Genomic DNA, 26,739 nt, shown 5'->3' with positions numbered 1-26,739 from the left:
ACCTCTTATTGGCAACGAATAATATCAAAAAAGGAAAAAATAATAAAATTTGAAGCAACAACAGGCTATGTACTTCCCCATCATTAAAGTACAACCCGTAATTTTATTTTTATTTTATTTTTATTGATATTATTTGATATTATTATTAGTATTATTGAATGTATATATACATTATGTATATCACAACAAAATCGAGTCTTTCCAGACCATATATTCTTCAACTGAACCATCTTGAACTAGATTACCACTGTCGGGATCTACCGGCCATCCTTCAATAGACACATGTGCTTCTGTGTCTTCCCAACTATAGATTAGCATCTTGAGCTCATTACCATCTTTGTGCACCAGTCCATCCGGAATATAAAAGTCATGTTGAGGTCCGTCACCATTGCCATAATAACGTCCGATCAGCACATCATTCAAAAATACATTGGCAGTCATCGTTCCATCAAGATGTAAACGTAAAGGCACACTTAGTGAATCAACCGCATTCTTGAGACCATGATCAAATTTGGTTCGGACCCAAAAGGGACCATCTGACGCCTTGACTAGGAAGCTATATTTCTTGTCGGCAGCAACAATCTTTGTGTGTGTAGAGGACCAAACGGCTTCCGTGTTTTCGTCAGGGAAACCAGTAGTGTTGTAGGGCTGGTCCAAAAGACGCACATCTACACCGGTTATTTCCCATACGGCAGTAGAATTGATACCATTGAGACGTGCATTGATAATTCCGCGTGGATTACGGACATCATTCATGATGAATGCCTGTCGATTGAGTCCAAAGCTGTCGACCAGCACAATAACTTCATTCTCGAGATTATCTTGGCGGTTGACATAAGGGGATAGATCGTAAGTATGTGTACCCAAAAACCAGGGATCAGGGCCAATCTTTGCACCAGGAGAAAATAATTGGCGAGAATAAGTGGTGTGTCCACCCACAATACGGCCATTTACGAGAACAGTGGCTCGATTGCGAGCATTGAACTCAAGTGTAACCTTTGGTCGAGTAGCAGAAGGAGTAATGAAATTGGTGCGATACAATGAGTGTCCACTGGTGTACAAGTAGTCCAAAGAATCCCAGACTGGCTTGTTGTTGTTGGTCAAGAGTGCGTGCCACTTCATCCCTCTAAAGTCAACAGCGCGTGTCTTCCACTGTTCGAGAAGCACCAGCACGGGTAATGGAAATTGCTCATGTGCGTGCTCTTGGAACACAAAACTGTGTACAAAGGGCAAGGCATCGGGTGCGACCAATGCTCTCATGCGTTTGTCGGTTGGCTTCTTGAAGGAAATCACATTTACTGTATCTTGGGATCGGTCGTATTGTACTTCAAGTGTCTTTTCGTGATGATTATAATAGAACGTATCGGCACCCCAAGCAACCACAGGCATTGATCTCTGTTTGTCAGGGTTCCAGTGTCCGGCTTCAAAGTCTGCAAAGAGAGTGCTAACTTGCTCTGGAAGTAAGCCAATCAGATGGAGCCGGCCCTTGAGCGTGGTAAGAGTAGTGTGGCCAGTTTGTTTGGTAAAACTCAGGATCGAAGCAGGACCTTCGCGATGCAATACATTGTTTTGCATGTTTCCACTGACTTGGATTTCGCTGCTTTCAAATGCAAGACTTCCAACTTCATTAGGCTCCACAATCCAGATTTCTTCGTTTGTGTCTGGGTGGACCATGCGCAAGTGGATAGGAAGGGTAGACAATAGCAACCGGAGCCCATTTTGAGCCGTATACTGACCCAGTCCAATAAATGAAGTTTTGTACGCCAACTTGCATTCCAAAGTGAACACACCACTTGGAGAACTGTGTGTAACATCAAATGTGGTACGTTGCTTGCGATCAAAGTTACGGAAGAATGTAAATTCGACAGGCTGATCTGCACCGACTGCCACACGTTGGGTATTAATGGTGTTTTCGACCGAGCTTGATGCTGATGGGTTGACACGCTCAGTCTTGGAAAAATAAGGTGCAAACGACTGTGCGAACAGCAAAGTTTTGCGTAGGTTGCGCCCGCGCATAGACATCTTGCCGAATTCGCGAATACAAGCCGAATAATCGTACGAAGTATAGACGTCTCTGTATTAATAGAAAAAGACAAAGTAACATTTTTAATAAACAACAATTGAATACAAAGCGAGCATATATATATATATATATATGCTATAACTCAAATTTGAATACTTACGGGTCACCAAGGGCACCCCAGTTTGTACCTCCATATATCATATAGACATTGGCCATGGTAACACCCTGAGCAAGGGTAGAATCAAAAAGGGTTTTGGTGTACTGATCACCAAAGAAATCATAGATCTGGTCATATGTGTGCTTCAGTTGGTAATGGTTGAACCAACCTCCTTGTAACTCTGGAATGAACATTGGTGACTATATAGTATACCCCAAAAAAAGAACAGACACACACACAGTCAATATCTTAACAAACCATGTATATATTCCAATGTTCATCATACCTCTTTAGCTCCTCCACCAAAACCACGAACTGTTTTTTCCAATTTATCAATCGAATGTTCGATACTCTTGGGGTCCCAAGTACCCCATTCTGATAAACTGTAGTCACCATCAATTAGCCAACTCTTAGGCGAACTGCTTGGGGCGAATACTTATTAATCAGAGATAAAGAGATAAAGATCCAAAAAAAAAGTTAGCATTACGTCAAGATGAGGCTACAAGTCGCCAAAAAAAAATCCAACTCACCAACATATTTATCAAATCCGTAAAGATCAATGCCAAACTGATTAGAGTCCCACCACCCGCCTTTGCCAGCATTCTCGGGACGTGGTACCCAGCCACCTTCTTCAAATCCATCGTTGGTAAACAGAGGAACAGTTGTTCCGGCATCACGGGAAGCTTTGGCCAAAACACGCATCTGATCTCTGAGACCGACTGGTAAGATACCTGCCATCTTCTCAAACAGCTCGTTATCAATCTGGACAGCCAGTACACATCCACGTGGGTTGGTGGTGACCTGATGTCGAGCAATAATCGGTAAAAGAGCCTGAAGCCACTGGACTTCGTATGCAGCAAACATTGGGTCATAAGTGCGCCAGAGCATCATGGCATTGTGTCGGATATTGAGTTCCCGTTTAGCAATAAGCCAGGCTGGATAACCGCCTGCCTGGGTCTCAGCGCAAATGTAAGGTCCTGGGGCAGCGAGTACGAATAGTTTAAGACGTTCGCAGAGGCCCAGAAGATGGTCGATGTCTCGATTGCCGTCAAAACGGTAGATATTTTCATCCGGCGAGTGGTAGCCCCAGTGGAAATAAATGCGAATTGTGTTTAATCCCGCTGACTTGTATTGCTTTAAAATAGGCTCCCAGCGAGATCTATCAGGAACACGCCAGTAATGAAACTCTCCAGATAATATCATCGTCTCTTCGCCGTCGACAATCAAGGTGTGCTTGTTCCAGTCAAGTGTGGTATTATAGAGTGCGCGGTCATATGCGACACTTTCGGTAGTTATGTTCAAGGTGCCATGGGTGCGTTGATGGCAAAAGAGTACGAATGCAGACAGTAGCAAGGGTAATATGGCGAAGAATGAGTAAATAGGTGTCATGTCTGACATGCGAACTTAGGGGAAGAGGGAATGAATCCCAAAGCGTTTATAAAGCAAAAAAAAGACAAGGAATTACAGACGCGAAATGAAATGACGTATTTATAAAGTAAAATAAAAAAGGGTTTAAAAAAGATTCATTCTACGCAATGGTGGGACAGATTCTATATTCTAAGGGAGAGCAAGATCCTCAAAAGAGAGGTTCTCGCCATGAGGTTTTGAGCGCAAGGAAGCCAGATCGATAAGACTATCTCGTTCTGCGTAGAGAGTTTTGTAGGCACTCTTAATAGTAACTTCTGATACACCTGCTACATGGGCAATGTCTCGAGTGGATTTTGGTTGGCGATATAGGTAGGAGACCAGATAGATGCATGCAGCAGCTACCGAAATAGGCGATTTTCCTGCCAATGTACCCAGCTCCTTGGCACGTTTGACAAGATCAATGCCTGCCTTTTGAACATAGTTGGCCAATTGCAGATTTGAGCAAAATCTAGACATCAAATCCTCTGAATTCATGATTGTTGTTGATGTCTGCAGCTTGGATTGCAATGACTTGTAGCACCGTCCAATTTCTTTCTTTGGCACGCGAGTTAATGCGCATATCTCCCGGAATGTGCGCCCAACCTTTTCTTGTCTGCATGCGATAAAGATACATGCTGCAATAATGGCATCACTTGACTTTCCACGAAGCAACTTTTCATCTTCAACTCGCTTGTACAGTTGTTTAGCCGTATCACTGACTAACTTGGATAGTGAAATAGAATCGCACATGGCACTAATCTCCTTGTATGCCTGTACAAGGTTGCGCTCTCCCTTTACGGCTGTTGCTCTTCCATGCACCTTGTTGAGATCTTTGGCAGCTCCTGTACCACCATCCCGACGGGAGATTACTGTGTCGAGTTGATTGCCGTCCAACAAAGGATTAGCAGCGGCACCGACACGAGAAGGATCCTACTCAACGTGCGATGCATTATGAGATCTATCTTATTTAATATATATATATATATATATATATATATATGTATGTATGTATGTATGTATGTATGTATGTATGTATATACATATATCAATATATTCTATATTTCCTTTACATAATCTTTAATTTTTCACTATAAATATTCGGGACATACGTCGCCTTCATCATTGGCAAAGGTACGCCATTCAGACCGGGTGTCGATGATCCGATCACCCAAGACTAAACCACAATCGCCACAGACTAGATCACCAGAGGCAAACTCTTCGACGATCTGGGGTGGTTGGACTCTACAATCTGGGCAGATTAAGGTCACATTCAGGTTTGGTTGGAAGGCCTGATTGGTTTCTTTCTGCTGAGGCTCACGAAGAGGGAAGGGAATTACAGAGGCCATCGCAACAAAGGACACAGCCTTGAGTAAAGTATGTTAACAATGAAATAGCTTGGATGAATCCAGTCACGGGACAGTCACATAAGGATTCCTTTTTTTTTCTTTCCTCTCCCTCTCTTGTTCTCTTTCACTTTGTACACACACACACATATATATTAAAAATAAAATACAAAAAATTGCATCATTTACAAGTTTTGGATACTTCTTTATATTGTTTTGTTTTTTTGTAAAATGCTTTATTTTTCTTTATTTTTTGTTTTTTGTTTTTAAAGAAAAATTAAAAGAAAAGGGAGTTCTGCGAATGTGTTGGAAATGGATGGTTGGTTGGAAGGGTTGAAATGCGTTTAATTCTATAGAACACAAGGGGGGTTTTTTTTTTTAAAAAAAAAATGGTAGATAAAAAGACAGCGAGGATATGTATAGAGAGGAGAAGAAAGTAATAATAAGAATTCAAAGCTATATATATATAAAAAAAAGACTATAAGCTTCTCTCTCTTCTTCTTCTTCTTTTTTTTTGGGTGTGTTTGTTGAAAGGAAGAGGGTAACGGAATCTTTTTTTTTAGTTGGTGGTGTCGTTCTTGAGACCACCTTCGATATCAGCAACAACCATCTCGGTGACCAACTCATCGTAGGTAACCTTGCGCTTCCAGCCCATCTTCTCGTGTGCCTTGGTGGGGTCACCCAAAAGAAGCTCGACCTCAGCAGGACGGAAGTACTTGGGGTCAATACGGACACGGATCTTGCCGGTGTCAGCATCCTTACCGATTTCGTTGACACCTTCACCCTCCCAGACAATCTTGCGGCCAGTGACGGCAAAGGACTTCTCGATGAAAGAACGGACAGTGTGGGTCTCACCGGTAGCGAGAACAAAGTCCTCGGGCTTGTCCTGCTGGAGCATCAACCACATACCCTCTACATAGTCGCGGGCGTGTCCCCAATCACGCTTGGCATCGATGTTACCCAAGTACAGGCACTCCTGGCGACCCAAGTGAATATCAGCAACAGCACGGGAGATCTTGCGGGTGACGAAAGTACGTCCACGGCGGGGGGACTCGTGGTTGAAAAGGATACCGTTACAGGCGTACATGCCGTAAGACTCGCGGTAGTTGACAACGATCCAGTAACCGTAGAGCTTGGCGACAGCGTAAGGGGAACGAGGGTAGAAAGGAGTAGTCTCCTTCTGGGGGGTCTCGACAACCTTACCGTAGAGCTCAGAGGTGGAAGCCTGGTAGAAACGGACGCGATCGGTCAAACCGCTGGTACGGATAGCATCCAAAAGACGGAGGGTGCCAAGAGCATCAACATCACCAGTGTACTCGGACATGTCAAAGGAAACCTTGACGTGGGACTGGGCAGCCAAGTTGTAGACCTCAGTAGGCTGGACCTGGGAGATGATGTGGACCAAACAGGTAGAGTCGGTCATGTCACCGTGGTGAAGGAAGAACTTGACACCTAACATTTGTATATTATAAATAAATTGCTTTACCCAATAACAAAGATAATTTTTCTTAAAAAAAAAATTCGATTCTTACCTTGCTCATGGGAGTCCTTGTAGATGTGCTCGATACGGCCGGTGTTGAAGGAGGAGGAACGACGGATGATACCGTGAACTTCGTAACCCTTCTTGAGGAGGAACTCGGTGAGATAAGAACCATCCTGGCCAGTGACACCTTTTCAAAAATTTATATGTTAGCAAGTCAATCTCATCTTGTCATCTTGCCCAATGTCATCATGTCATCTTGTCATCTTACCAGTAATAAGGGCGACCTTGCGGGCTCTGTACTCCTCAAGGGACATTGTGCTCGAGCGAGCAATCTTGACATCGGCGTAAACACTCTCAGACATGGTGGACTTGGGAAATAAGAAGAAAGAGGAAGAGACTCAGTTGGGGACTTTTGGAGGTAAGGACGGTTATTTATACTGGCGAAACCTTTTCTTAACCTCAGCCATGGTAACACACCCAACCCGTACCTCAAAAGGGAAAAAGGGAAAAAAAAAGCCAGACAAAATAAGAAAGGATCAGACTTTTTGGATTTTTTTTTCTTGCCCTGCCAATCTGCGTTTAGTTTTACAGTCGCCTTTTTAATATATTTTATGTCCAATAGGCTTCTCTAGATTACTATACAACTCCGATTTTGGGTTTTGTTTTTTTTTGCTTGTCTCTTTGACGATCGTCCGTTTTTCTATTTTTGGGTGTTTCTTATTAGATCCCTTGCAGGATAGAAAAGCCTTGGCTTGTCAGGCAACAATGATTCCAGAGGCGGAGGCCTTCCTGCATTAGACCCACTCAGGATTCCATTTGCTGCAAGCGGCCGAGAAGACAGAGTGGCGGGCGATAAGCCGGAATGGCAAGATGACGCGTGCAAGATCAAGGGGCGCACAGACAGTGGAAGGACAAGGGCTGGACTGGATACTCTACGCGACGAGCATTGAAGTGCACTCTGCCGCCACTTTGATTCGATCATATCCAATTCCCTCCTCATAACCACATCCCATTGCTTATCAAAGCACACTAGCTGGTCAGAAAAGGTCCGAGTGTGCAAATCCGTCCGGTCTGTTAGGCAGTGCTGAAGATGGCTTAGTCTGCCATGATCTTCAGCCACCAGGTCAGATAGACAACGACCCACAAAAGCCTTTGGTTCAAATCCCCACAACACCATTACCTCATCAGACACACTTGTTATCTGGAAATCAAGTGAGAGAATGATGGTAATTGTTGGACGATTGATCATTCCCTGAACTGATTGCTGATCTCCTAATCCGAACCTCATTCCGAACATTTTATATATATTTTAGCTTTAAAATAATAATGTAGAATAGTAAAAAAAAAATACTAAATTATATATTCATCTTTTAGATATATAAATATAGATAATATTTATTTATAGGATTACATTTCTTAGTTGGGTCGAGGAGTAATGGGATCAATAGATATTTTACAAGTCTTTATGCTATCTAATATTTGAGGATTTTTTTTTCTTCTTTCTTTCTTTCAAAACTCGATTCGCAATCTCTTTTGGCGGAACACCATAAGAAGGTTCTTGTAGCATAGCTGTAAGACAAAGCCTTGTCCAATCGCATACTATTTAACATACACGCTATTCGAGCAAGCAAGGTAAAGAGTAATAGACAAATGAAGCTCGTAGAAGATATGTAGTGTCTTGCATTGGTAATAAAGGCTGGACTTTGTATTGCATTATGTTATATGTTGGCCGTCAAAACTACTCTTTTGATTCTATAGATCTTGAGATTAAACATACAGATTAAAGGTGTGACTCTTTGTGGCAATATCTTCTTTTCCATCCGCCCACTGGTTGCACAGCCGAATGCACTTCTCTAAATATGATTTTATACAAAAATATACATTGGTCTTTGCACACAAGAAAGATAAATATAGTCTGGTCCTAACTTTATCTACAGATAGATAAGTTTTTTTTTATACTAATATTTATTTATATATATATGTGTGTATATATATATTTTTACATATATAAAACTTTATCAGCCCAAATACAGTAATATATTAGTCCAATTTTAATCAGTGATTCCTTTAAATGGAAATATAGTTCTATACAAACGAATGTATCCTAAATATTATAAGTAACCAATGTACTTATTCTATATAATATATATAAGTGTAAAGAGGTAGGATGTTGAGAGGAATATACTAAAAAAAATGTATATTGACAAGATCCATCATGAATTATTTTATTGTCAAATGAACAAAAGATTCAGAATATACTACAATCTGCAGAACAGACATCTCTTATCTACAATTCATTATTTTGTTCCAATAAATGCAGCTCCCATTCTTTGTCTTTTATTTAGCTATTCATTTATTTATTGTTTAGTAATTGCTGTTCATAAACCTTTATCTATGTAGAAAGCATATTGTACTATGATGAGTTGTAGGTCTTGGTACAGATATCTTTGTTACCTAATAACTACTAATCTGACAATGCAATCGAGTGAACTCTTATTGGATACAATAAAGTAAAATAGCTGTTTAAATAATGTCGGATATTACAATTTGTATCTACCCGTAGTAACGGTACTAAATACTTTTTTTTTTATTTATTCAAAAACATATAACAATATATCACCAAAGAGATGTAATAGAATTATCCTTTTCTTTTCTTTTTTATGTATAAATATTGCATGCAGTGTCTATTATCTATGTTATTAGTAGTCGACCCTTTTTCTTTCATTTTCTTTGTATGTAGCAACCAATCTTTCCTTTATATAGTTCTTTAAATGTTGTTCTTGTTCTTGTTTAATTAAGAGCATGACCTAGAAGATCATCTAGGATCGGACTAGAAATTTCACACTTATCCCTTCTAGTCTTTGAAGATATTGACTGTTCAGCAGAGAGAGAGAAAGTTCTATCAAGATAAGCTATAGGCACTGTTCCTATGATCCTGTTTTTTTCGCTTACATGGTATTGTTAGTATATGGCTTGTAATCAAGATGTATATATATGTATATATATTTTGAAGCACTTGAGACATCGTGTGGTTTCTTTTTGTACCTTGAACACACGCATATTTTGTTGCTATAATAAATCCTCGAGGATTCCAAAAATAGATTGTATTCCTGTATGGACATGACTATCTTCTCTTCTCATTTTTATATATATATTGTGTACCGCTGTTTAGACGGCCGCCTTTTCCACCCTTGATATTTTCATACAAATCGCACAGTAAGGTCCAGAGTTTAAATATATAAATATATATAAAATATGGCTTGACTCAAATAATTCTAATATATAGATGTATATATAATTTGAGCCTCTAATAAAATCGAATTTCCTAAATCCGCCCTCCGTCCTATTTAATTGTTGCGAGTTCCCACATCTCCGGCCCACGTTTATCATCAATCTGTATTCCACAAATCAGTCCCTTTTATATACATATTTTTGTATTTGTTACCATTCAAGACAAGACATCTTCAACTCCCTTTCTCTCTCTCTCTCTTTAAACACACAAAACTTATTCTTTTTGACAGGTTTTATAATGCCTCAAGACATGACGATTGTGTCACACTCGGGTCTTCTTCTTCAACCTGTTTAAAGAACTCAACCTTTCATTTCTACGTCATAAACAATCAAAGTATAGTCTAAGCCAGTCCTTTCTCCCTCCGCAAACCACAAAACCTTCACAGTCTCTCAAGCTCAGAGTAAATCCCACAATACCCTACAGTGTGGCTTGCACCAACAGACAGATCTTGATCCCACCATTTACCAGACTGGATTCAAAAGATAAAAAGAAAGATCTACACACAAAAAGAAACTCAACACCTGAAGATTACATCAATGGTCAATTGGTGTACCTTTTAATATAAATTCTTTATTGCTAGTACACTATGCGAAATTATCTATTTGGCACAAGACTTGAATTAATTTAATTAATTCTTCATTTCTTTCTTTTTTTGTTCTTCTTCTTCTTTAAACATTTTAGCTTGTAAAATTCATAACAAAGTGATGGGAATATTAGAAATGACTTGGTTATTTAAAGCACATTATTTACCTTAATCAGGCTCACTAACTCTTATCCCAAGATTATTATTTTTTGGAGTAAATTAAATAATAACTAATTGGATGTATAAAGCATGCCTAATAATAATTTTGCTTTTATTAAAGATAAACGTATCAGATCATGCTCTACTATCACTAGATTTTAAGCCTCTTGTAACCACTCAATTATATTATGACTGGGTAGTAATTTTAATAGGATTCCTTGTATATAAAACGTACTCACTCTTTAGTACTTTGATCATCCCAAAGTGCTTTATGCAATACTACTAGCTGCCCTACGCGCCACAATTGATTACACCGTGAATTAATATTCTCAAACATTCTGTATTACTGACATTTACTCCAATCCGCCTAGACAAAGCATCAACACTAGAAGAAAAAAAGATATTCAGACCTTTCTTTGATCATTCTGGACAGTCTAATTGGACATACAAGACCTGAATACATTTTTATGTTTATTAAGAAGCAATACTTGGATAATTCAATATACTAGTTAAAGATAATTATGTCGGTTGATAAAGTCTCTGTCAAAATCATTTCTCCTTTCTTTCTTGGATATTTTTTTTAAAAAAAAAATCTACAAGATTACGAACTGCGTATAAATCTAAAAACTAGATTCTTCAAGTTCAAATTTATTTGGAGGTAAAGACCCACTACTAACAGCGCTAATAAGATAATAAATAATTTAATATATTATCCCGTTATGTCCTTGTTCCGAAATTCAGGCCAGCTTATTGCTTTGTATTGCAATTATATAGTTTTTATTTTTTGTAAAATAAAAAAAAACAAGTATAATAACATAGTGCGTGTGAGCTTTGGATTACAATCTAATAAAAGTGATGAACAAAATACCAGCCTAGTACTTCTTGGTTTGTTTTCTTGTACAAAAAGAATTGGATAAGAAAATGAAAATATTACGGTGAATGAACGATATTTTAACATCAGATATTGGGTAATCGAAAATATCTATTGACTTGATAACTTTTTTTTTGGAAAGGAGTGCGAATACATATATGAACCTCGAAAGAATTAAAAAAAATGTCGCTTTCTTGAAGTTGAAGCAAGTTTATTTTCTAAACCAAATCATATTTGAATTCTGAAGTCAATCTTATCGTTTCAAAAAAAAATTCTTCTCCTAAATCAAAATATAAAAGAAAGTACAATGAGTTTGGTTTACTTAAAAGTTGTAGTAAAGCGTATTGTATTATGTTAGCCTGGGAATACAAAGTTGGGCTTAGCCATAGTGTACATCTATTATGCCATTTGTTCCAACAAGAACAGCCATAAATTCTTCTTATACTACTACTACTACTACTACTACTACTACTATAAGATACACATAAAACAAATATTAAAAATATTAAAAATTAGGTGAAATGTGATCTGTACTGCATAAAAGAACCTGAATCAATAACAGGTTATATCTCATCATCAGTAGACATTATTGAGCACACAATTAACAAAATATTCAAACACCACGCTTTTATCTCAGGCACAATGTTTTACTGGAGCATATTTTACTAATAGTTACATTTTTTTTTGGAGCAAACTGTTTTCAATTGAAGTTACTCACAGTCTGACGCCTAGTAATAGCATGAAGTATCTTTCCTTGACTTTAAAGAACGCTAAAAGAAATAAATATAAGAAAACAATACTAGATATATTAAACAATGACTCGAGCCTTATTTTACAGCAATGTTTATAGGATATTTTTTACCCGAGTAAAACAATCTGATATATTTAACAAAATGATGCTTTTTGGCTGTTTATTTGAAGACTAGAGCTAAAAAAGAAAAATTCTGCAATTAGAACCATTAAAAGGAAAACAAAGGAATAAAACAAAATCTTTAAATTTATTTATCTTTTTTAAAAATAAAATAAAATAAAATAAATAAAAAAAATCTTCATGAAGGTGGTCTTTAGGACTATCGAATAATACACGATAAATAATAAGTGATAAGAGTAATACAAAATAATATAAAGTAATTTTAGGTAAGCAAGGGTTCAAGGTAATTAAGAATTATATAGTGTTTTTGGCTGGTAAATTGTATAAAGTTAAAATAGGCTAGAAATATAGATAGTTTAAACGAGTTTCTGGAGACGATAATCAAGCGAAAGAGTTTCAAATGCTCATTTCATGGTTGTTCTTCTGAAAATACGGATTGGCCTCTGATGGTTCACAAAAATCTTTGGTGCAACATTTTTTTTCGCAAATATCGGGAATATCTAATCCAATTCTAGACTCAATGTAATCTTGGCATCCATGAGAAAAGCCAGGATATTCATAACTAGAGGGATGGCTATGTTTCAGAAACTGTAGGTCCTGCTTTAAAGGCGCTTGGGGAACATTTCTATTGGAGTTTATCAGTTCTGCAATCTGAACTTCCAGTAAGTCCAAATCATTGTCTCTTCTATGGTTTGCAGGCATTGTAGTGATAATCGGTTCTAGAGTAGGCTCAGCAGCTTTCATGCTGGATATCTTTTTATCAAACGCCCCTTTCATTTTGATCATATCTTCTTCGGCCGTTGTAATGTCGGCATTGCTCTTTCTGTCCTTAATAGAATTGGTTATATTCTCTGTCAATGTTGTTTCAACTTCTTTTGCAAGTGGATAAGATGGGGATGTATCATATTCTTTATTCTGGCTAGTCTTTTTAACCAGCTGGTCTTTGGTAAGCTTGTTCTGGAGACGAATACATTCTGAAACTGTATGGCCATCCTTTTTGCAATACCGGCAAAAAATAGGTAATTCCTTAGCATGTAGCTCAATAGATGCACCAAATGGTTTCCCGAGATCAATGAAGCGGCGCAAGGGCGGAGGGGTTTGTAAAGCGGAAGTGTCCAAATATGCTGATGCCCTTCCACAAAATATTTCGTACTGATCACGGTATACGCAAATATAGACTACTTTTCCAAAGGGTGCTATGGCCTCAATCAATGAGTCCTTAAGATCAGTCTCAGGGTGGCAGTTTGGAATACCAAACATATCTATCTTCATAAGCGGGCTCCCTGAGCCGAACACAGGAAGTGCAGGTATTGGTGTATTCTGAACAGTAATGCCAAGCTTAATGGCTTTGAGTCGAATGGCAGGATCCACAAATAGAACTTCGGCAATAAGATCGCGCGTCTTTGTATACTTTGCGGTAAAGGCGTCAACAGCACCAAGCTGTGTGATAAGTATCTCCTTGAGACCATTGATAGAAATGAGTTTCCTGACATTGAACAGGACACTCTGGGGATTACTAGTGTGATGCAAGGAATGAAAAACTGAATTTAAATCAAAGCTTGATTCGTGTTGGGGTCCATTGAAAATCGGAATCTCTTTGCTGTAGTTTCGCGAAGCATGCCGTGAAATATTAGTTCGTCTGTTGTAATGAGGAGTCGTGCCTGAATTAATTGCACATGGATACTTTTGGTCAGGACAAAGCATTGGCTACAGCACTTTGTATATTTGTACTGTAAAAAATATTTCAGATAAAAGTTTGTGCAAAGGTTCAGTTGTCTTCCTTCCGACTGAACTTTTTTTCCCTTTTGCTTTTCTACTCCAACTCTTCCGGTACGAAAGAAAAAAGACCTTGGGAAAACCAGGGAAGCGTGACATCACAATAAACATAAGCTTCCTTTCCCACATTTGTTTCGTACTTACTACGGTAACTAATGCTTCATAACAAAGTGAATTGCATTGAACTTTGCCTGTGGCTAAGAAGTGTGATTTGGATGGATCGACGTATTCATAGTCAGCATAACTTATTTCAACTTGGCATCAGAAGGTTTATGCGGAATAAGGCGAAAATTCTCTTTTAAAGAAAGGTTTGAATCTAAATTCATCACAAGTGCGAGTGAAGTCTTAAAGAACCTAGCTACACAACTCATGTTAAGTATAAATATTGACTAAAATGAAGAAAATGTATGCAAAAGGCAGAACACAGGGTGTAAATATTTACATGAGTACTTTGTGAACTTTATTTTTAGCTGGTTTGGAGTAGGCTTGCTCTTCTTTTCTATTCAAAAAATAAGCTTATTCTCAAGTGTTCTTGGGTTGAAAGTGGCTATAAATATTTTAACTATCTTGAGTTGAATGAGATTTTAAGCTTAAAACCCCTATGTAACTCTTTTCTTCTATTTTTTTTTTCAGTTTTATAAAATCGGGCAAAAGGGATATATCAAGGTTTTCAAGAGCGATGCATTTGTGGTAGTCCAGCTCGAGAACGGAAAACTGTCGAGTGGTTTGAGAATACGTGTGGGTGTGGAGAAGCAAGGTGCACTGGGATGTAGCTGGTAGAGTATTTCTTTAAGGGTTTTGTTGATATTGTTCGCAAGGATGGTTGGTAAGTCAAGGTAGTCAGTCTTCAGGATGCCAATCAGTACTGTCAACTAAATACTTTACAAATTGCTTCTTTTATTCCTCTATTCTCGTTCAGGGATATCTCAAGATACCCTCTTGCAACAAAACAAAGGAAAAGAACTGATTTTATTAAGATGGTCAGTGACCCTGTTTCTTATCTTACTTCTTGTAGGTGTTACAACAGTTTCGGAGATTAGGATAGACCTCATGTCTCTTCCTACGGACAGACTTCTCAGGTCTGAACCGAAAAATAGTCTCACTTATTCTACAAGAGTCCAAGTTCAGGGAGGGTGTTTCGATCTCTCTTAACCTCTCGGTTTGGAAGAGCATCATGACTTTTTACGCCTCGTACTAGTGCTAGTCTTCAATACAGTTTGTTCGCTCGTGGTAGCTGACGATACAGTTTCATGGCGTCAGTGTATGTAGGTAGGGGAAGAGGCTAACAAGCTCCCGTCTGATAAGTAATATACATTTCTTCCCTGAATCTCTGCGATACGATCTTTAATTAAACTGCCCTTATTATTTGAAAGATCTATTACTAGGTTGACTAAAACTTTAAGGGATCGTATGAGCATTGTGTATCAGTGAATTTGAACGAAAGTAAAATTTCATTTAGTTGATGTTTACCAAGGCTGCTTGGATATAATATGTATTCAAACAAAAAAGAAAAAAGAAATTACTGTTTTATATAGATGAGAAATCATGGTATTATAAATATAAGATATAGTGTAAAATATACTTTGCGTTTTAGGTTTGAATGCTGATTAAACTATTCTACAATAGATACATTGGGTGGATAATATAAGCCAAGATGTAAGTAAAATACATGACTTATTTTCTTTTTCTTACTCGTACTCCTTTAATTCCTCTTCTTCCTTTTTACGTTCTGCCTCCGATACTTCATCCTTCTTCTCTTGGAGATACTTGCTCATCCAAAGCTTTACATCCAATTTCCACACAGTCTTTGTCTTGATATATCCTTCCTTCTTTGTCGATACGCGAGTATATCCATGACGTTTTTCCAAAACCTCTGCCATCTTGTCTTGGAGCTCATTAGTCTCTGCATAGAGATACTCAATCTGATGGGAGTGAGCCCACAATGCAACCCGCTTCAAAAGAACTGTCGACAATCCATGACCCTGATATTCACTCTTGATTGCCAGGCGTCTCACACTGGCTTCGTTTGGCTTGTGCGCTTTAAAGAGCACTCTTTCCTTCTTTCCATCAGAATCGACTTTGAACCCAAGTGCTTTACGAGCAGCTACAATAGAGTCACACACCAAGTCTGTAGCTCCCACCAAAACTAGACGAACAGTGTCATCAATCTTGGCCAGTACTTTTGCAGTCTTTTCCCACTCGGCTTCGTTAATCGCAGGAGAGTCGGACAGTTTGGGAAGTTCAGTGGCACGCAAATAAGTACTAGTAGCCCGTTTGTCGATTACATCCTCTAAATGCTGGTCCATTCCTACACACCCGACTGGTTCTCCATTGATGGTCAATACCCAAAAGTTTCCCTTCAGAGGCTGGTCGGGTTCTCCGCGATAAAAGGTAGGAGGGTCCTTGAGGTCATTGTCGATACCTTCGAGTACGCGCTCGCTGACATCGAACTTGTCAACGTACCAAAGAAGAGTGATCAGCCCACCGCCGATGGAGACAATGACAATGAGGACACGAACGCTGAGCATCATTAGATCTGTCCAGCCGAGAGTTGACAACTGTGATGGCACCCATGTGAATAGGAATGCAAAGAGGGCCAGCCATGTGCCAAGTATAATCGGTGACTGGACACGTAGTTTTACGCCATATGGAACAAGATCGAGGTAAGTTGAGTAAAAGAGAAACTGGGCATACTTGAGATCGTCCTTGTCAAAAAACGGTCTCAGTTCAATTTGGGAGCGTTTCTCAGTCGAAGGTGATACACTCGTAGTTTGTGAATTATTTTTGGTACTGCTACTTTTTGGAGAAGGGGAAGACGAAGACTTTGCCATCGGAATTCAGTCAACCAATGTATGTAAGTATATAAAGTTATTAGACCAAAGAAAAAGGAAGGAAAGGAAAGAGATTGGTAAAGTGGTTTAAGCCTTGTGAAGGCTTTTAAGGCTGAGAGGGCTTCATTGTAAATACACGTGCGTCGTTCATTGGATCTTGACCAGTGAGATGGTTACATTGAAAGCGGCCTTTAAGCAGAGATCACCATAGCTGCTCCACCTCAATTGGCTCCATTTCTTTCCCTTTTATTTTAAATAGGATGTTAATACAAAACCATGCCCATACATAATCGACTATATCCAACACGTTTCGATGTAAATTTGGTAAAAAAGAAAAATTTAAAAAAAAGGGCTGTCTTCAATCTCGCTTGTACAATCCATTGATAACGCATTGATTGTTCTTTGCCAAAAAAAAAGTTTAAATAAACCTTTTGAAATGTTAGGTAAAATATTTAGCCAAAATTGAATAAAGCATCCCAAATGATAGCAGTGATAATACTTGTACTATATATATTGACTATTGTATTTGCAGACATTTACAAGTTGTATGAATATGATGCCATTGTAGATACTAGGAAATACATTTTATGGATTTTTTTTTTAAATAATAATAAATAAAATAAATAATTTCGTCATAGCACACTTGTACATTTGTAACTTTGTATCCAGGACTTGATATACTAAAATAAAATAAAATAAAATAAAAACCAAGCTAAAACTTTCTCTGTGACTTCATATGAATGAAGCATTACTTTAACAACCCCCTAAAAGGAAAGCGACTACCCTTTACACATGGTTTCTTCCAGCACTACTTTGAGTGAATTGACCACTCCATTACCAAATGTCCAGGCATTCAGCATCAAACCCGGAAGTTTAAAGGTAAACTACCGAGAAAGCCCGTTCTACAAGTGAAATCAAAGCCGTATACTTATATTATTTGATTTTCAAATATATTTTCCCTTAAAAAAAGATCCACATTAATAGCTGCTTCCTAAACGTTTCAGTAAAACGTCCTTATGTCATTATCACTATTGGAGGTATAGGAGGTCTTTAAATATATATATATGGGTGTAATTATTATTACTGTTGAAAAATAAAGACTATCGTGAATATCGATTTATCTTAAAATTATATTCAACCTTTAATATAGATCAAATACACCAGACTTCTATATCAGACTATCCTCAAGGTCAATGGAATGAAGGGTTTGAATTCCTGGTGAGCTATCACGCTCAACTATTCGACACTATCCAACTGGATCTATATGATTCCTACATGCTTCTACCCGACAGGCATGTGGGCCGAGCAGAAATACGACTACGAAAACTAGAAGGCATGCCAGAAGAATTTACTTCTTACTACGAAATCTGGGAAAAGAAACTCTCAAAAGGAGCGAGCTCTCTGGCTTCCCAAAAGAAAACTACTGAGAGTAATGTGGGAGCAATACAAGTCCGGATTTCTTATGTTTACCAATCCCAAGATCCAGTTACACCTTCAGGAAAGACAAAAAATCCATCGCTTCACTCCAAGCAATTGTACAACGAGAATGAACTAGAAGAGGAATTTTTAAGATTAATAAAGGCACATCGGGAAAGACCTCCCGGTGAGATCTTGTTTCGGAAATATGAAGAGACAAGTCAAAGATCATCTTTTGATGAGGAAATAGACAAGGAAGAGGAAGAGATGAAGAGGTCAACATTGGTAGAGAAACGACCGTCTGACCTGGAAGAGCAACATATGGGTAGTTATCGCATAGTCGAGCAGGACAGAGCAAAATCAATACCCAAAAAAGAAGAAGAAGAAGAAATTCCGGCTACTACTACGACTACTACTACGACTACAGGGTCAGTTCTCGGAACTGTCTCGGCTTGGCTTGGCTTCACACAACCTGTACCTTCACAATCCAAATCAACCACAAGTACATCTACTCAAGATACATTAACAGAACCCGAAGATCCTAGTAATGAAGAACACACGGACCTGATTGATACAATGAATACTCTGACAACAGAAGACGACTCTTTAAAAACATTCCCAATATTGGATGCTATTGGCTCCTGGACCGTTAACAAGGAAACAAATCAAGTTTTGCGTGCAATTGGAAAGCTTCTTGCAGCATTTGTAAGTGAACTAGCAATAGTTTCTTTCTCTGTTGATATCACATGTTGTATTTTTCTTTTTTTTTTCTTGATACATAGATAACTAAAATAATAACAACTTTTGTAATTATCTTTAGGGGCAAGGATTTGAGCTTTCAAATATCCAGATATTGACTGGATTTACTATGCTTGAGAAGTTTTATACCCAACTTCCACGAGACCGAACCTGGGACTTGGTGGAAGATCTTTCAGAAATCGAGCTGGCTTCTCACTTTTGGGATTATTCGTTGGCATCATATGGATGGAAGGGTGTTAATTTGATGGGAAAAGGAAACGGTTATATATCAGATGCTGTCCGTGACCATTCGGATGCTCTGACGGTAATGGAATATCTAAAGCTTCCCGAAGAGTGCCTACTGGCATACGAACTTCGTACAGGAGAGGCATTTCGTCCAAGTTATTTTGTTGCCCAAGATCCATCAACAGACTCACTCGTGCTGTGTATTCGAGGTACTATGGTAAGCAAAAATACCTCTACAGGAAAAAGAAGAAGAAGAAAAAAAGATATTGATTAGCTAATTGACTAATTGGCTAACCTTAAATCTCTTTGTTTGGTCTTCATTCTAGAGTGCATTCGATACAATGACAGATCTTGTGTGTGAATACGAACCGTGGAAAGGAGGATTTGTGCATAAAGGCATGAAGGTATGCTTTTAATATATATATAAAGAAAGAAACATGCTCATCAAATTTCTTACAGTCCGCTGCTGCCTGGCTTTTCCGCCATGTTGCACCTCAATTAGTCACATATGCCAACGAAAACTCTGTGTCAGCGCTTCATATTGTTGGCCATAGCCTTGGTGCAGCAACAGCCGCAATATTGACCATCATGCTTCTTGATCATATTGACGAATTTCCAAAAGATAAAGAAGGAAACCCTTTTGTGATTCGATGTTTTGGATATGCACCTGCGTGTGGGCTCAGTATCGATCTTTCTGAGCGTTACAAGGTAGATACTATGATTTATTATTATTATTATTATCATTTCTAGAATTAATAAAGATGTTTTTTTTATAATAATAATAATTGTATTTTAAAGGATTACATTCAATCGATTGTGTTTGCAGATGATTTTGTCAGCAAACTAAGTTATGGCTCAATGATGGACGTAAAAGAATTGATAATAGGAGGTGCAGAAGCAGCACAGAATCTCGGAATCGGGCAACTTCTTTGGACACAAGAGCCAGAAGGAGAGCAGTGGAAAAAAGCATTTGATCAAATTGAAGAATGTCGACGCAGATGCCTCGAGTCAATGGATAACCCAAGGGTAATTGTATAAAGATTTTTTGGGGAGAAAATCTGTAGTCATGGTACTTATATACAAAGCTTCTTTATTAACGTTATTTACATATAGCTGTATGTTGCAGGCATGGTTTATCAATTTTGGCTGGTATGTTTGTGCTTGTATACATATATAGAGAAATTGGATATTGTGTACTCAAACATAATAACTGTTAGGATCCTGTCCCCGGTAAAGATACTCGTATTGTTGTCGAGCGTACGGATCCTCGTAGAGTATCAAGCGAGCTGATTATTAGACGCTCCATTCTTCTTGACCATCTTCCTTCTAATTTTGATGTGTCTTTCCGAAGAGCGCGTGAGGCATTGATGGCTAACAAAGATGACCAACCAGTGGGCGTTCTGGATCCTTCGCACTCTGAAGACACTGGTGATATAGATCCGAGAGTCCAAAGATCCAGTAGCACAAATACAGTTCCACTACACAATAAGTGCTCAATGGATACAGTTAGAGATACATTAGCTGAAGAAGGTCTCAAGAGAACCACCGAGAGAGGTGGTGGAGATGCGCATGCAGTAAAAGACGCTGTGCGCTAGACGAAATTGCGGGACTTTAAAAATAAATGCAACATAAAATTTTCTATTCGTGTACTTTCTCTTTTTTTTTTTTTATTCTTGCACTTTCTGATCGCAACGTATGAGTCATGTCTGCGTATGATCAAGTCAGTAAAGGGTCGCTCAAATTTAAAGGGAGCGACTCTCCCATAAAGTAAGAGTAGTGTGATGTACTAAAGGCAACCAATCTTACAAATGTCATTACAGGAAAAAAAAGAAGAAAGCAAAGTCAGAACGAGAGAAATTTGCCCGTGCTATTCAGGATGAGGCTGATGGACAGAAACAGGAAGACAGTGCAGCTCATCGTGTAACTGTCGTGGAGAAGACAGAGGCAGAACGTAAATTCGAAGAAACCAAGTTAAAGCGAGTAAGTTTATTTTTTAAAGAACAAAAAAAAAACATTACAAACAAACATTAACAACATATATAAATTCATCTGTGAATTAGCAAATGGAACGTGTTGCAAAGGCTGCCACTAGATCCCACAAAGAGAATGTCTATGAGTTTAACAAGAAGCTTGAACATCTCAGCGAGCATTACGACATTCCAAAGGTCGGACCCGGCTAACAGGACGCGCGTATTCAGCACTTTATTTACACTCTCTCACACACTCTCAATCTCAATCTCAATCTCTCTCTCTCACACACACATATATATATGTATACACATTTATACAATTGGTCCATGTGGAATACGTGTATATATCGAAACATATTAAAATCAATAAATAAATAAATAAAACTTGAAAGATATATGTATCTATCTATCTATCAAGAAATCCTGTTCACAGTTTATTGGGTGGTAATGTATGGACCATCCATTTGTCGCACCATTCTACACTCATATCAATCATTTCTGGACACCATTCATGCCCTACACCTGGAACAATTACGCATTTCCAATCGACGTTCTCCTTGCCACGATGTACCTTTGAGAGACGACTGATAAATGCGTCGTTGGAAGATGGCGGAACTAGTTTGTCTTTTTGACCACTGATCATGAGCAGCTTGGTAGAGCTGAGGTGATTTTCAAGGTTGGCTGTTCTCTGCTTGACCATTTCACAAAATGGTTTGGGAAGATGGGCATGGGCTGACAAGTCTGTTTCTTGGAGACGTCTTTCCATCAGTCCCAAGAAATCAGCAGTTCCGACAATGGGAATACAGACAGTCAGTCTTGGATCTATATAAATCATAATTAGATAAGGTATAATTATTTGTGAATTAGCGAAATTAGTGTGAATAGATGGATATTTGATTAGGCAAAGGTTTTTTTGACATACCTTGGGCTGCTGCCAAGATGCTTGCATGTCCACCCATAGAAAATCCAACAACGCCCCAGACCTGGACTCTTGATTCATACTGTGGACCAAAAAGGTAATGCTCCAATACATCCACAAGGTCAGAAACAGTTCGGGCAGAGTTGTATAGCATAGACCACATATCCATAGCATGGTTGGGGTTGGCATATCCATTCTCGGACCATCCATAATTGGAAAGATGATGAATTTTTCGACTGCCATGGTTGGGGTGGTCGAATGCAACCACAATTATGTGTCTTTTTTTGCAGGGGTTTGTATTGAGTTTGCAGATTGCTTGGCAAATGGGATCCATCTTTGTCATGTTCTCTAATGGCATTTTTATTTTTATTTTTATTTTTATTTTTGTTTTTGTTCTCATTTCAGAGCTGATGTTTGGAAAATTGATTGACTCTTACGAACACGACCATGGAGAGCAAACATTACCGCCACCGGTATTGGTTTTTCAAGTGCCTTGTACTCTTCAAGACCATATACAGTCAACTGAAGACCAATTACCGGAATCTCCTGCTTTGACATTGTGCAAGTAAATATAATATAGCGTAATATAAATAAATACAAAGGGACAATTTGAAAAGATCATCAATGGACCGGAGTCTCATTTGAGATTTTACTAGATTTTTGTGTACAAAAAATATGCTGTGAAATTCACACTTTTTTTTTTGAATCCTATCTCTATCTTGGTATTATTTTGACTAAAATGTCCTGATGTTTCTAAACTTATCAAAAAGCCAAATGATAAAATATTCGTGTCAAAATGTATTTATATATATATGTGTGTGTGTGTGTGTGTGTATTTTTTAGCTGGTATGTTTTTATTATTATTATTTATTCAAATGACATCATCTGTTTTATGCAACATATTCAGCTACACAAATCAATCAAAGAAAAACAATAGAGTATATAATAATAAAGGGTTTATTTACGGTATTTGTGGAGCAAGTGAGTAGGTAAGTAGGTGGGTGGGTGGGTTGGTTATTGTGAGTTTTTATATATATATATATATATTTCATTCTTTACAAAAGCTTCTCAATGTCAGCAGCAATGGCCTTGGGTTCAGTAAGAGAAGAGTAACGGTTGACGACCTTTCCTTCCTTATCAATCAAGAATTTCTAAAATAGATATAGTATTAGTTTCAAATAATAATCTTTTAAGCTCCAGAGCCTTTATTATATCTTACCTCAAAGTTCCATTTGATACGCTTCATTCTATAAGATCACCCCCAAAGAAAAAAGTTCGTGTCAATAAAAAGAAAACCCAATACAAAATATCTACTCTCTTTATAAATAAATCTTACCCAAGAAGACCAGATTGGGAATCCTTCAACCAGGCGTACAAAGGAGACTCGTGATCACCGTTGACATCCCTATACCAATTCCACTTGATAAGTACCGATAAACTTTCAAAAAAAAACGAGTTGTCATGGTTTAAACTTACTGCTTAGCGGCCAAAGGGAAAGTAACGCTCCAGGTGAGAGTACAGAAGTTCTCGATTTCTAACAAACTATTAGGACAATGCATAATCGTAATCAATTTGATCTAGACTTACCCTCTTCAGTTCCAGGTTCTAAAGGAAAAGTAAATCAGAGATAGTATAAGTTTATATAAATTACCATCTCTTTATTCCTCTTCTTATTCTTATTTTTTTTTTAAATCCACTTTTGTGTTTGCGATTCTTACCTTGACCACCAAACTGGTTGCAGGGAACACCGATAATTTCAAAGTCCTTGTCCTTGTAGTTCTTGTAGAGCTCTTCGAGACCAGCATACTGCTTGGTAAAACCGCACTTGGAAGCAACGTTGACAATAAGGACAACCTAATCAATGTAAATCAAGGCAAGGCAAGGCAAGGCAAAGCAAAGCAAAGCAAAAAAGGATCAACAAAAGAAGATAATAGACAGATTATCATTATCATTATCATTATCATTATTACCTTTCCCTTGAGAGATTCCAAGTTCCAGTCTTGGTTCTTGATGTTCTTGATGGTGAAATCGTAAAGAGTCTTCATTTTGAGTTGTGAGTAAAGGTATAAGGAATTAAGAAATGAAAGAGAGAGAGAGAACAGACCAAGCTTGGGTAATTTATATGATTTTCTACGTGACACGTCAAAACTCACCTCCGCTTTATATATAAATATATAAAACAGTACGTTTTTTTTTCTTTTTTTTTGCTGTTGAATAAATTGGGAAATTAAATAACCGGTCAATTGAAGATGGCGCGTACTACTAAATTAGGACTCTCTAAATGACATATCCTCTTAATAAGCACATGTAGAAAAATTGGCAGGAATCAGAAAATCTGTCTTGTCCAATAAAAATGCTCATTGGATTACAAATCACTCTTAATTAATTCACAGTGCTACTCGATCATCGTCGATGGCAGTTTTCATCGATCGTTTTACTATATTATGGAAATTGCTTGGCAAGGCAGCCCAACCCATTCATACAGTATGTAACCATTTGATTTGAAAACAGAAAAGTTGTTTACATTTTAAGAATTAATAATTAACATGTGGTTGCTGTGCATCTATATTTATGTATACAAATGATGTGTAAAATTGCTCAGCAAAATAGATGTAATCATGTATAGATAATATTAACATCACAGTAAAGATACATTCAAAAGTGTCATATAGATTCTTAAGGCACATACACAGGACAATATTATAAATCAAAATCTTATTCGGCAATGAGCTATGCTACAAGACCAATTAATTTTACGGCAACTCTGTTTACACATCACCACCGTTTTTATTCTCCCCCCTTTCTGTTGTATTTCTTTTTGGGTGTACAGAAATGATTCCCGAGACTTGGTTCAGGATTACTATTATTTTTGAGTCTGTGTCTATATTCGGGCTGTGTTTAGCTGCGAGCTTATCGATACAAGCTCACAAATACATATTTGAAACCAGACTCAAAACAACACCAGTTTATTTAATAAAGATATATAGATCTGTGCCTAATTTCATAAATGAAGAAAGAAATTAGAAGGGATAAAATAACACCCAAACACACATATGTAAGTATGTATGTATATATGTACGTACGTAAGTAATTACCTTTATACACACGCACATGCATATATAGAAATATATAGACACACTAATACTCATTCACTTACATATGCACGCACAATTTCTGTACCTCTCGGACCTGAAGTGTCAAACCCGGGAAAATCTTTGAAATCAGACTACTTGAATATTATTGGCTCAAAACAGCTGCAGTGATTTATGATGCATCACATCCATGCAATTTTATTTTATTTTATTTATTTTAGATATACAGACTATTTAAATTATATAGGCTTATATAAGCCTAGAGCTACATGTTTTACTATATCAATTGGTACCCTAACTAAGGAAAAAGAAAGGAGGGATTTCTCCCCCCCCCCCCCTCTCCCCTTTTTTTTTATTTTATTTTGTTAAGCCTGTACAAGACAATTTTGATTTTGTCTTCATATTTACCGAAACTATCTATACTGCAATTGAATTTTATAGAAAATACGTTTAAAGAATAAGATGCTTAAAAGTGGCAAATTCAGATATACAGAGCAAAATAAGAAGAAGAAGAAGGAAACTCGATGGTAATATTTATTTTATGTATATATGCAGTTAGATGTGAATTCTGCCGAGGGAAAAAAAAGAAAGTTTATAGAGCGATTACAAGAATATTGTTACCATGGCAATTTGCCACTAAAAATCAAATTGAATACGTTTAGTTGGTAAACACAAGGAAAAACAATATCATTAAATACAGAAATGTATATATACACACATACAATTAGCTTTCTAATGTATGTATATGTACGTACTAATGTAATGTATTAATATATGTACATGTATACATTTTTTTTTAAAAAAAAATCTTTATGCTATTCGTAAGTATTGTGTCTGTGTATATGGCACAGATTGTATAATCGGATAGCAACGGCAGTTTCTTTATACATAATAATCAGATGTAACCTTTATGTAAAATATGAATTTCCTAGTCTAGTCGATATTTACAATTTTACAAACATTGAATTCGTTAAACCACATTGAAATTTATCTTTTTTGTTTTTCTTCTGTTTTGCATTAAGAGAAAAAGACAAAAAAAACGGTTTTCAATTGTATTGATTTAATAGATTAATTACGGTTATATCTCTTTAAGCTAAATAGTAAAAGAAAAAAAACCCCCCCAAAACCAAAAGACAATAAAGGAAAAATATGGATAAATACTAAAATAGCAAGTATTTTATTTTATTTTATTTTATTTTATTTTATTTTATTTTATTTTATTTTATTTTATTTTATTTTATTTTGATTTTGATTTTGATTTTTGTTGATTAACCAATCCTTGAATCAAATTGATCTCAACAAAAGAAGTATTTTCAAACACTATAAGCAAATTTGATTCTTTATATTTTGAATTTTGAATTATTGTTATTATTATTATTATTATTATTGTGGTTTGTAGTTTTTTTTTGTAGTCATATTTGTGTATAGATATATTGATATATTTTGATAAGCTTAGCGTAAACGCCAAAGTCTTGTAAATAAATATAAATATATATAAGAATAAAGAAGAAAATGGTGTCAATAAGCAAGGTATAGGTTGAATATAAAGCAAAAGGAAATTG

The 26,739-nt window shown here is 37.2% G+C and overlaps 11 protein-coding genes across 11 annotated transcripts; 2 read left to right on the top strand and 9 right to left on the bottom strand.

Moving 5' to 3' along the window:
* Positions 1-45: 45 nt before the first annotated feature.
* PHYBLDRAFT_76826 (glycoside hydrolase family 35 protein) lies at positions 46-3,589 on the bottom strand. Its single transcript, XM_018443192.1, has 4 exons — positions 2,711-3,589; positions 2,467-2,615; positions 2,184-2,380; positions 46-2,074 (listed from the first exon to the last, which is right to left on the bottom strand). Exons 1-4 carry the CDS (start codon positions 3,576-3,578, stop codon positions 181-183), a joined length of 3,108 nt encoding a protein of 1,035 aa, XP_018298746.1. The 5' UTR covers positions 3,579-3,589; the 3' UTR covers positions 46-180.
* A 214-nt stretch (positions 3,590-3,803) lies between these two features.
* PHYBLDRAFT_100229 (hypothetical protein) lies at positions 3,804-4,861 on the bottom strand (the record flags this gene model as incomplete). The annotated part of the gene is made up of 2 exons (XM_018427578.1): positions 3,804-4,517; positions 4,697-4,861. Coding segments are annotated over 2 exons (879 nt in total), but the record flags the coding sequence as incomplete, so codon positions are not given.
* A 628-nt stretch (positions 4,862-5,489) lies between these two features.
* On the bottom strand, positions 5,490-6,727 carry PHYBLDRAFT_17728 (hypothetical protein; the record flags this gene model as incomplete). The annotated part of the gene is made up of 3 exons (XM_018437870.1): positions 5,490-6,382; positions 6,463-6,600; positions 6,682-6,727. 3 exons carry the CDS (start codon positions 6,725-6,727, stop codon positions 5,490-5,492), a joined length of 1,077 nt encoding a protein of 358 aa, XP_018298744.1.
* Positions 6,728-7,113: 386 nt separating this feature from the next.
* Positions 7,114-7,710, bottom strand: PHYBLDRAFT_61756 (hypothetical protein; the record flags this gene model as incomplete). The annotated part of the gene is made up of 1 exon (XM_018440852.1): positions 7,114-7,710. The coding sequence occupies one exon, from the start codon at positions 7,708-7,710 to the stop codon at positions 7,114-7,116; it is 597 nt and encodes a 198-aa protein (XP_018298743.1).
* A 4,491-nt stretch (positions 7,711-12,201) lies between these two features.
* On the bottom strand, positions 12,202-14,336 carry PHYBLDRAFT_76824 (hypothetical protein; the record flags this gene model as incomplete). The annotated part of the gene is made up of 3 exons (XM_018443191.1): positions 12,202-13,896; positions 14,110-14,209; positions 14,320-14,336. The coding sequence occupies 3 exons, from the start codon at positions 14,334-14,336 to the stop codon at positions 12,586-12,588; spliced, it is 1,428 nt and encodes a 475-aa protein (XP_018298742.1). The 3' UTR covers positions 12,202-12,585.
* A 299-nt stretch (positions 14,337-14,635) lies between these two features.
* On the bottom strand, positions 14,636-15,141 carry PHYBLDRAFT_138246 (hypothetical protein; the record flags this gene model as incomplete). Its single annotated transcript, XM_018429958.1, has 2 exons — positions 14,636-14,810; positions 14,972-15,141. The coding sequence occupies 2 exons, from the start codon at positions 15,139-15,141 to the stop codon at positions 14,636-14,638; spliced, it is 345 nt and encodes a 114-aa protein (XP_018298741.1).
* Positions 15,142-15,473: 332 nt separating this feature from the next.
* Positions 15,474-16,796, bottom strand: PHYBLDRAFT_178720 (hypothetical protein; the record flags this gene model as incomplete). Its single annotated transcript, XM_018438033.1, has 1 exon — positions 15,474-16,796. One exon carries the CDS (start codon positions 16,794-16,796, stop codon positions 15,654-15,656), a length of 1,143 nt encoding a protein of 380 aa, XP_018298740.1. The 3' UTR covers positions 15,474-15,653.
* A 792-nt stretch (positions 16,797-17,588) lies between these two features.
* PHYBLDRAFT_184419 (hypothetical protein) lies at positions 17,589-20,836 on the top strand (the record flags this gene model as incomplete). Its single annotated transcript, XM_018438931.1, has 9 exons — positions 17,589-17,675; positions 17,767-17,833; positions 17,947-18,917; positions 19,033-19,413; positions 19,523-19,600; positions 19,656-19,904; positions 19,995-20,222; positions 20,310-20,345; positions 20,414-20,836. The coding sequence occupies 9 exons, from the start codon at positions 17,589-17,591 to the stop codon at positions 20,789-20,791; spliced, it is 2,475 nt and encodes an 824-aa protein (XP_018298739.1). The 3' UTR covers positions 20,792-20,836.
* Positions 20,837-20,898: 62 nt separating this feature from the next.
* PHYBLDRAFT_61751 (hypothetical protein) lies at positions 20,899-21,376 on the top strand (the record flags this gene model as incomplete). Its single annotated transcript, XM_018440851.1, has 3 exons — positions 20,899-20,963; positions 21,017-21,176; positions 21,257-21,376. 3 exons carry the CDS (start codon positions 20,899-20,901, stop codon positions 21,374-21,376), a joined length of 345 nt encoding a protein of 114 aa, XP_018298738.1.
* A 79-nt stretch (positions 21,377-21,455) lies between these two features.
* Positions 21,456-22,643, bottom strand: PHYBLDRAFT_178718 (hypothetical protein; the record flags this gene model as incomplete). The annotated part of the gene is made up of 3 exons (XM_018438031.1): positions 21,456-21,988; positions 22,089-22,433; positions 22,523-22,643. 3 exons carry the CDS (start codon positions 22,641-22,643, stop codon positions 21,594-21,596), a joined length of 861 nt encoding a protein of 286 aa, XP_018298737.1. The 3' UTR covers positions 21,456-21,593.
* Positions 22,644-22,872: 229 nt separating this feature from the next.
* Positions 22,873-24,154, bottom strand: PHYBLDRAFT_29315 (hypothetical protein). The gene is made up of 7 exons (XM_018439942.1): positions 24,056-24,154; positions 23,804-23,939; positions 23,673-23,690; positions 23,562-23,619; positions 23,422-23,490; positions 23,305-23,332; positions 22,873-23,236 (listed from the first exon to the last, which is right to left on the bottom strand). The coding sequence occupies exons 1-7, from the start codon at positions 24,128-24,130 to the stop codon at positions 23,141-23,143; spliced, it is 480 nt and encodes a 159-aa protein (XP_018298736.1). The 5' UTR covers positions 24,131-24,154; the 3' UTR covers positions 22,873-23,140.
* Between the last annotated feature and the right edge of the window lie 2,585 nt (positions 24,155-26,739).

Source organism: Phycomyces blakesleeanus, assembly GCF_001638985.1.
Source record: "Phycomyces blakesleeanus NRRL 1555(-) unplaced genomic scaffold PHYBLscaffold_1, whole genome shotgun sequence".
In the NCBI taxonomy this organism is placed as follows: domain Eukaryota; kingdom Fungi; phylum Mucoromycota; class Mucoromycetes; order Mucorales; family Phycomycetaceae; genus Phycomyces; species Phycomyces blakesleeanus.
The sequence above is the reverse complement of the archived record's forward strand: the minus strand, read 5'-3'. Positions and strand labels throughout refer to the sequence as shown.